This window comes from Hordeum vulgare, chromosome 1H (genome assembly GCF_904849725.1).
Source record: "Hordeum vulgare subsp. vulgare chromosome 1H, MorexV3_pseudomolecules_assembly, whole genome shotgun sequence".
NCBI lineage: Eukaryota > Viridiplantae > Streptophyta > Magnoliopsida > Poales > Poaceae > Hordeum > Hordeum vulgare.
In genome coordinates, this window is record NC_058518.1 from 433,052,358 (window position 1) to 433,062,564 (window position 10,207).

The 10,207-nt window shown below is 40.0% G+C and overlaps 1 protein-coding gene across 1 annotated transcript; it reads right to left on the reverse strand.

Moving 5' to 3' along the window:
* Positions 1–441: 441 nt before the first annotated feature.
* On the reverse strand, positions 442–4,719 carry LOC123442975 (isopentenyl-diphosphate Delta-isomerase I-like). Its single transcript, XM_045119176.1, has 6 exons — positions 4,332–4,719; positions 3,968–4,023; positions 2,673–2,764; positions 1,322–1,424; positions 1,078–1,215; positions 442–952 (listed from the first exon to the last, which is right to left on the reverse strand). Exons 1-6 carry the CDS (start codon positions 4,583–4,585, stop codon positions 702–704), a joined length of 894 nt encoding a protein of 297 aa, XP_044975111.1. The 5' UTR covers positions 4,586–4,719; the 3' UTR covers positions 442–701.
* Positions 4,720–10,207: the final 5,488 nt, after the last annotated feature.

Here is a 10,207-nt window from a genome sequence, read left to right on the forward strand (position 1 = left end):
GGGACAGGAGGGTGACGAACGACGTCGGTGTCGCCGGCAGAAACTCACGACGGCGTGCCCGTCGGAGGACTAAAAAACCCTAGTCGCGACGGACTAGGGGAAAGAACGACGAGACCTTGTGTTGTGACCTTTAATTAGTTCCATTCTTTATTCCATTACAACCAGCCTTATAGTTGGAGAGAACTAGTCTAGTCCCCTTCAACTAAAATATTTAGGCATAGAGGTGCCATGTATGACATGCTGCAAATGGCAACCCACACTACTGGCCGTCTGGCCGACAGATTCACCGTTTAGATTGGCAGCCCAGTCCATTATCCTGTGCACGGCCCACTGAATTTTCAAGTTTCAGGAAGAAAAAACAACCGTTGTCTCAAACTAGCACCCTCATCGAATGGATGAATCTCTCTGTAACAAAGCAACAGAGCTCTTGTAGGATGGCTCTTTACTGAAAGTTTTTTGTAATAAAATTAATATAAAGTTGAGTCACTCATTCTGGGACTGAAGGAGTACAAAATATGCACCCAATTTTCTCAACAAGAAGAAAAGAAGAGTGCATGAACAAAAAGGAAAGAAGAACATCCGCAAAAAAAAAAAAAGGAACGAAGAAATGAAATGAAAGATACACCCCGCACCAACAGCCGCGGCAGCAGTGCTTATTTCTCTATCAAATAGCAGCAGCATTACTTGACGCTCTACACATTCTACAACTTATGAATGGTTTTCATGTCGGCGGCCTCCTTCAGAGTCCCTTGCTCAACATGATCCCACCAGCCCATGAGGAAGTTGTCCACCACCAGCCTGAACCAAGGGGACAGCTTGATGCCACCTTCCCCATCATCTGCTTTCTTAATCAGCTGCTTCAGCTCATCGCGGTTCACGTACTTGATGTCCGACACTTCTTCAGGGTTTGGGTTGAGCTTCACGTCACGAACCATGAACAGGAGGTAGTCCACTAAAATAGCCACAAATCAAGAAACCACAAGATCTATAAGTCGGCACTTTAAATAACGGATAGGGCAACGTGCCAGAAAACCAAAAATTCATGAAAACTGGAATGAACGAAGGTTAGGTGTTTACGCTCGTGTTCGCCCCATTTTCCATCAGATGGGGCCTTGTAAAGTATCTTCCCTAGTGGAATGAATTGGTCAACTGGTAAATCTTCAGCCTGTATTCCCAGTTCATCAAATAGTTTCCTCTGTGCTGCATTTCTGACCCCTGAACCAGAATAAAAGATTGCGACTGGTAAGGTGGAAGCAACAATGTGGATTGTGCAACTAATGGTATGAAATCAGTCTTCACGCCTCAGAGCAGATTGATGTACCTTGGCAGTTCTCCTCAATGAGCTCAGATTCACGGTGTAAAGGGTGGCTACAGCAAGTGTTCGTCCAGACAAGTGGAAATGTCACTTTTGTCGTAGACCGTTGCTGTAAAGATTACAATATTACAAAATTGTCTGTAATAGAAAAACGTAAGAGATATTTATATGATAAAATAGTGTAGAAAACCAGAAACAAAGTTGCAGGTTAAGGCAGTAAAAAAAATGATAACATATGATTAAGGGGAAGTGTGCTGTACTTTTTCTATTCACTTAGTTCAACAGTTTGTTTTAACAGGAGTGAAGGAAGAACTGGAGATTGCACCCTTCAAAGAGGGGCCTTACCAACCCCTCAAATGATTGATTATGTGCACTGAAGGCTAGAACTGTAATATCTTACGTAGAACAAGATATATCGGTATTCGCGGCCTACAAAAATCGACGCAGCATATTATCATGAAAACATCATTTTCACACACACCTTCCTGTATATCAACCAAAATGGCAGATATTTCACCTAATCTTTCCCTTGATATGGATGGATGTGTATATGGCAATGATTATTAAAAAAACGTTAGAAATAATATGATGCCTTTACGAGTTCATCGAATTATTGAAGTTTCAAATATTATGCATAAATTTGCTATATAACATGTATAATGATGTACTTTTTTAGGTTACATAACGATTCCACGAGTCTACATTTTTTATTTCATAATCAACTAGTGAATAAGGTTAGAATCATTCATATACTCATTATGTTCAAGCACTGTTATTCTACATTTTTCAATAAAAAGGCATGATATGAACAAGAATAACAAAGAAGTACAGATATTTTCCACTGATATAACTACATATCATCTGATACATCATCCTATATTTGACATCATATATGCTTAAACCACTGATATGGATCCAATATCTGACAATTTGAACCATGGGGGCGGCAATTAGGCCCTGACACCTCATCATTAAAAAAACTAGACCTGACAGAGAAGATTTAAAGGCAAACAAAGTTTGATTCTAGTTTCAAGTTGAACTCTACATGGACCAAGTTATAAGATCAGACTTGAATACATGGGCATATGAATGTCACAAGCTCATCTATTCCTAGTTTCAAGAATACCTCTGAAATTGATCTTTTTTTAACACATCCTTACACAAACTAGATTCGATCACCCTAACCAACCTTGAAAACAAAACACATTTTTTCATTCTTAAGCCTCATAGAAAAATAAACATATCTCCTACTTGATTGGAAACTATAACAAAAGTGGATCATAGTCATGATATATGGTAAAACGGAAGTTGATTACATCTTAAACCAAGGAAAACATATGTATTTGTGTGTATATACCTGAAGTAACAACTCATATTTGGAGTTGAAAAGAAAAACACTGAATGCTCTGTGAAGGGCATGCCCTGATTCTATCTTTTCCATGAGATGACCTAAAATTATAAGACCACAATTAATAAATAAGAGTAAGGCTATTAACACAAATACTTCAATCCTAGTTCTTGTCCAAATGCAACAAGCTACCAAGCAGCAAAGCATGCAAATTCTATGTGATGGTAGACAAAATTGCAACTATGCATTTAATTAGCTCCTCCTCATTTCATTCTGCTGTCAATGTGCCTCAAAGTTCCACCGAAAGTTTGTCTTGGCTGGAAAAGTTGTTTGTTTCTCTTCTTCATGAAAAAGAACTTTTTGCATGTTCTTCATCTATATCTATACTACTATATAGTATACAAATAACTTTGAATACAGATCATTTGATAAACTCGGTCCAATGGACGAGAGGTGGCAATTCCGAGTGTTGTTGGACGTCCGATTGCCTCCTTATTACAGCAGATTCCGCGATGTGCACTATCTAGAATTTTCCATGATTATACTCAGTACACCCCAATGGAGAATGTATTTGTCATATGTACAACTACTATCTCCACAATCTTCTCTTCTGTTCTAGATTCTTATATGCATGTCTTGCTCCAACCGTTATCTCCCTTGAAGAAAAAAGTTGTCATTTATGATTACCTTGTGAATTTGTGTTCAAGGTGAAAGACTTATGACCAACTACTTTTAAAGTTTATATATATTGCATAGATAATTTCTCTCTCTCGCACAATTCTACAAGTAAAAATAGTACTGGAAGCCATCATCACCCTATTGGTCAGGATTATATTTTTTGTTGGGGACTGTTTGGAAATTGGAATAGTATGATCCAATGTGATTCCCTAGTACCTAGGCACAAACTCATAGATAAGCCACACTTGAGTACCCATCCAACTACCCAAAGATTCATTGTCGACGGTAATACTACGAAATTTTAGGCAGCTCAATGCCTGTTGTCAAACACGCAATCAGTGGCGGAGCTTCATGGGGGCAACCTGGGCGGTGGCCCCCCCAGCCCAAGAAAAAATCAGGCTAAACCACATAGTTTTTATGTCATACATTCAGTAAAAACAGGCTAAATCACATAGTTTTGCTCCTCCTTAACCCATTGCCCCTCCAAAGATTTGGCTCTCTGCCACTGACACAATGACTATCCAACCAAGTAGTATGAGGATAACATAGCAGTCAGCATATGGATGTTAAAAGCATGCACTACGGAACGCAATCACAAAATAATGAAGAATAAGATTAACACGTACAGTTATACTTAGATTCATGGCCGATGACATTGTCCTGTTCATCGACTAATATGCACCTGCATGGAAATAGACCTCTTCGGTTATACTGAGAGGAGATGAAATGGAAGCGACGATCTATCTCAGTTTAATTTTGGTAGCCAAGTAATCTGAATTTGTCAACATGCTAACAGCTTCAAAGCTAGACAGACAGACAAGGAGAAGAATAATTGCTTATGCTACTCCGCTCCTGGTGAGAGAAGGGGGAATAGCCCTGTTAGAATATTGTTAAAAAAATAACAATATTCCACGAGGAGACAGACAGGCTCAATCCACAGCAGAGCCAGGACAAGTTGACGAGACGGAATTGGGGGACCGGGACACTCACTCGTCGTCGAACATGAGCCGGCGCTGGACGGCGTCCATGTCCGCGTCCGCCTCGGCGTCGACGGCGCCGGCCTTCCCCATCACGACGGCCGTGGCGGCGAAGGAGGCGCGTCCGCGGAAGGCGAGCGCCGGCCTGGGGAGAAGCCCGGAGTGGGAGGGGGAGGAAGAGAGCGCGAGGCGGGACGAGGCGCGGCCGAGGCCGAGCGAGGCGGCGGAGGAGAAGAGCGCGAGGGAGCGCGCCGCCGCGGCCGCCATGGTGGAAAGGTGGAGGGAGATACTCGCGACGGCTGGATTTGGGGGTTAACTGTTAGCGGGTGGCGGGTCACAGGAACACAGAAGAGAAGAGGCCTGCTTCTTCTGTCCAATGCCCCGACCCCGAGTGAGCGAGTCCAACGGAAGTATCGCTAGGAAAAACAAGTCCAAGAGAAGTATGATGGCCTGCGTTTACAGTGCCGGACACATGTTTAGTGGGCGTTGACGAAGCATAACCACGTGTGTGACATTGTGATGATTCGTGTCTTGATGGCGAACCCGTGTTTAGTCGTCACTCAGGAGTACTACTTAGAAAAAAGTCCCGTGCGTTGCAACGGAAGAAAAAAAACTCTTATGCATCTAGCTTAATTAATTGAATTTTTTTAAATGACCTCATATTGAATAAAATACATATAAATGATTTGAATAAACATTAGTCGAAACCCTTAATTTTGTGAACATGTTTTTATATCATATAAAAAATATGCCCGTGCATTTTAACGAGAGAGGGAAAAAAATCTTGCAACGTAACAATTCTAGCACCATGTTGCACAAATATGCTTGTTCGTAGCAAGGGGAAACATAAATATTTCTTTACCTTTACAAACTAAAAAATTCAAATGTTTAAACATTTTATTAAAGTTGGAACATTATTTAAAATTACATTTTGGAACACGAGTTTCTTGAAAAAATAAATTCTCTAGACGCTGGCCCAAAACAGATGCATATATGGACTGCACACTTTACTTTGGGATCTAAAACATGGTTGCATGCCTATGTCTATGAGTATCGGACATGGGCCTATATGCCGTTGCATGTCGAATATCAATGATTCGGGACAATAATTATGTTGATTAAGCTTTGACATAGACCTATACAAACAACGGATAGTAAAGATTTCTAATATATTGATTTACATTGTATCCTATATAGCATATAAAAAATATAAAATAACAACATATTCAAAATCTATACATTTTTCGTCTAAGTATTTTCGCTAGAGGGATCTCTACATAGCGTCTTCTACAGTGTTTTTGCTATAATGTTGGAAACGGTGTGTCCATCCTTCATCCAATGGTTGGCTTTCCACCATTTACAGTGTGTCACTAGATCCCTGCCCACTTCCTAGGTTGCTTTATATATTTTTATATTGTCTTTTATTTTATAGTTCAGTTTTTTCATCTTTTTTCCTCAAGCCTTTAATTCTTACTTTATAGTTTCTGGTTCTTTTTTTTTTTTTTTTTTGCTTTATTTCCATGTTATTCTCCATTCTTTAATTTGTGCTATCTTTTTTTATGTGACAACGTGAGCTTTAACTATGCATCATTCACATCATGAGTCATCGAATCAAATTGTGTTGCAATTCGTGCAAGTTGTTCAACGAACATTGTGCACAACCTGTTTTTATTTTTTAATTTTATTCCTTAACGTTGCTCATGATCCATTGCGGTCTTTTCTAAAGGGCCGTGGTTGCTCATTTGTCTTCTTTCCATCCTTTTCGGTTGCAACATATGAGGACAATCCCTATTCGACGCTTCAAGCCTCGTTGCATATTGCTTTTGCAAACGGACGCTCACAGGCGCGTCTAGTTGTGTTGAGCCCATTTTTTCCTTTAATTTCGGTTGTAAACCGAAAAAATGTGTGTGCGCCAGATTCGAACCTCTTTGGTCGATAGCACGCTTGTGTTTGATAGTTGTTTCCATTTCAGTATAGCTGTTCCTTTTTGAAACATGCTAAGTCCAAATATGTTGTGTGCATGCTTGCGTAGTTGTTTGGTAGTGTTGTATGTGTTGAAACATGTTGTGTTCAGACTGTGTTTGGTAGCCTGTATCCAAGATAGGATGCATCAATATTTTTTTTGGCACAAATACAATTTCAAGCAATAAACATCATCGTTTCAACATAATCTCAACAATAAACATCACTGTTTCAACATAATACAACTTCGAGCAATAAACAGTTGGCGGAGTAGATCGGCGGCGGCGGCGGAGTAGATCGAAGGCGGCGAGGTTGAAGACGGGCGGTATCGAGCAATAGGGGCGGGGCAAAGACGATGGAGGGGTAGACCGGGGGCGGCGACGGGGTAGACCGGGGGCGGAGCAGAGACGGTGGAGGGGGAGGCGGGTAGACCGTCGAAGGCGGGGTATACCAGAGGTGACGACGACGGGTAGACCGATGGAGCCATGGTAGACCGGGGGCGGCAGCGGCGATGGGTTGTGCGAGAGAGAGGGTTGGGGTCGCCACTACGAGAGTCAAATGGGTCGCGAGGGAGAGGTGGGGTTTGGGAGGGGAAGTCGTTCGAGGCAGAGGTGGGTCGAAGCCAACTTAGCTGAGCCCAACTCGGCCCGCTGGGGGTGCTGGGTTGAGCATAGTTGAGGGGCCTTTTTTGCATGAGATGGACATAGCTCGGGTGAGCTCATGCACCCTACCAAACAAGCAGAAGTGGGTCGGATTGGAAACTTTTGCCCTCATGCCCCCTCCATGCACCCTATCAAACACACCCTAACTTATGTGCTCATTACATCTTCTTCACTCTTTTTTTCTTATGTCTTTTACTTTTTTGTTTTTATTTTTCCCTTTGTTTCATTTTTCCTTTTTATTAAGAATAGTTTCATTTTTTAGTTTTTCTAAATTAAATTATTTTTTAAAAATAAAATTGATGAAGTTTTTCCTAACTCAATGGTAATTTTCAAACTTGATGAAAATTTTCAAAATCGGTGACTTTCTTTCTAAATTAATGATTTTTTCAAACAAATCAAAGAATTTTATCAAATTCAATTAAAATTTCTAAATTCAATATTTTCTTAAAATGATGAAATTTCCTTAAATTTGATTTTTTTTTAAATCATGTCTATTTTTAATTCACAAAATTTACCAATTTCTCTCTTTTTTAATTCAATGGTCAATTGTGTCCAATCAGCGGCGACGCGGTATGACCGAGCCAGAAGAGAGCCAGGCAACCCACACATTTTGGCCGGGTCCAATAGTGTGGTTGCGTCCGTGCTGGAACCCCTAGTTGATGCTTAAAGCGGTGACTAGGAGCTCGCACAAATGAGAGCGGAGGACAAAGAGTGAAAGTGGAGACAAGAGTTGTTTATTTTTTTCCTATATTTTATTTAGCTTTTTCTATTTTCTTTCTAAATTATTAAAATATTTTTTGTCATTTCTTTAATTATGGTTGCAATCATGCTGGTAGAGGGGGTTGTTAGCTAGTTGCATGTCCACTATTAGACTTGCATCGCAAGCGTTGGAATCCGACTGCAACATTATGTCCCTGACCTGACTATAACTTCATGCCTCCGACGCAATTATTAATGGGGGCATTTTTTGTTTTTTTTTCTTCTTTCTTATTTATTTTCATATTAATTTCAAAGAAAAAGTGTTAAAAAATGGTGAAGAGTTTCCAAAACTTGTGATTTTGAAAGAAAAAATCATAGCTGAGAACTTTCTTAAAAGGTTCACGGACATTTTCCCAAATTCACAAACTTATTCGTATTTGACCAACATTTTTCAAATACGCATACAGTTTTTTAGCTGAAGCAGTTCTTAACCATATGTTTATTTGATCGTAATCGCATGAAACAATTCACTGGAAAGCAGTCAAACAGGATGATCCAACCGCGTGGTGTAGCATATGCATCAATGGTAAGTGTTTGATAATGTTTTTATTTGTTGGAATTGTATTGGATATACATACAAGTTTTCTTTTAGTTGGACTAGTAAAGCCAAAACTTATGTGTAAGTCAAAGCATGTGTAACCTGAACCAAATATATGACGGTGCCACATGGTGGCTAAAATGGACACTACGATCATGAAAAGGACAATCCAATCACCCACGGCGAGGGTGGCCAAACTGGCATGACAGGTGGTTGAAGATGTTGTGTGTTGCATTTGTTGTTGGTGGTGCTGATTTTGTTATCCGGAATTGTTGTTATTGTTGTTGTTGTGCTATATGGAAGTTTAGTACATGTGAGTGCTTATTCCAAGGCAGATCTCGGTGTCATATCGTGGGTGTTTATCCTAATCGACTGCACATAGAAATTCTAGCAATTTGATTTCCAAACGCAAGGAGTTAGAACCGTCGCGAGGCGATGCTTTGGTGGTTTATAAACGGGAGTAATATGTACTCTTTCTATTAAAAGACTTACAAAGCTTTATTCATTTTAAATAACCATTAGATCGTTTGTGAGGATTAGCACAATTCCATTTAAGGGCACCTCAAACCAATCAGAAATAAATAAAAAAGTATAGCAAGTTTGTGGGCAATTTTATTTCCGTGTCTATTAGAGTGATCAAATCTAGAGATAGGAAAGTCACAAGCAAAATGAAAGTAATCTTCAAAAAATTCCACTCCCACCGATCGCCATCCTTCCTTCATGATATCAGTCACCTTGTTGTCCGAGTTAATGATAATACGACTACATTCCACTTTGCGTAAGCAATAGCTTGAATTTTTAGGGCCACAGCTTCGGTCGTAAATACATCCGTGCACCAATCTGTCTCTACATTCTCCCTAGCAATGAGTCTTCCTTTATCATTCCTTAGGACCACGCCATCGTACCCCTAAGCAGGTCATGGTAAAATAAAGTATCAACGCTAAGTTTAACAAACCCCGCGGGTGGACATGACCAACCCTCTTTTCTCATGAAAATTTTAGGAGATGTAATGGTAACAAAATTGGCAGTGAGAGCACAGATCCTCATAGAAATCCGTTGCGCATTCTGAGTTGTCTAGTTGTGAATTAATTTACGCATTTTCTACCAAACTTATCAGGTTGCAATCGGTTCACACACATTCTGGTTACCTATAAGACGTTGTTTTGACATAAGAAGTAAGTATTCCAACCCCGCCTTACCAGCTTGATCTACTTCACAGGCTTTAAGAATAATATCATCAATTCCCATTCTTCTTTAAATATCCCTTGCTTTGTGATGCAAAAATAATATATGATTCGTATCTTCTGGACCAGATGAGCAAGGACAGTTTGACGAGACATTCATTTATCTATTAGCAAGCGTAACACGACTGGGGGTGTGTCATGCAGCGTGAGCCATATAAAAAAAATTCACCTTAGTTAGGCAAGATAGATTCCAGATCTTACCCAAATCGGGTTAAAATCGTGGTTCGTACCAACCCATTTGTATGACGTAATTTGCTTCCGTGTTATTCCCATCACAAAATAGACAGACCGAATGTACCTAAGTGCTAATCCTAATCAACTGCACATTGAATTCTAACAGTTTGAATTCTAGACGCCAGGAGCTAAAACCATTGCAAGGCGATGCTTTGGTGGTTTATAAACAGCAACAATATACAGTTTCTTTCAGGGGTTTATAAACGAATGTATCTACGGATACTTACATTTGAGTGTCAACTGGAGTAATATGTAACAGTAGTAAATTACGAGGGTGGGGTGGGGGAGTTGAAGAAAATATAATTTATATACCAATGTATACTTACAGTTTGCTTACGTCACCTCAAACCTTTATTCTCAGAAATCCTGTTTTTCAAGTGCTGCACCGTGTAGGGTGACACTGTTTTTTTTTAAAAGGGGGTGACACTGAATTTTTTTTCAGGTGAACTGAACCAGGGACAGGACAAGATGCAGAATGAGCATCACAATG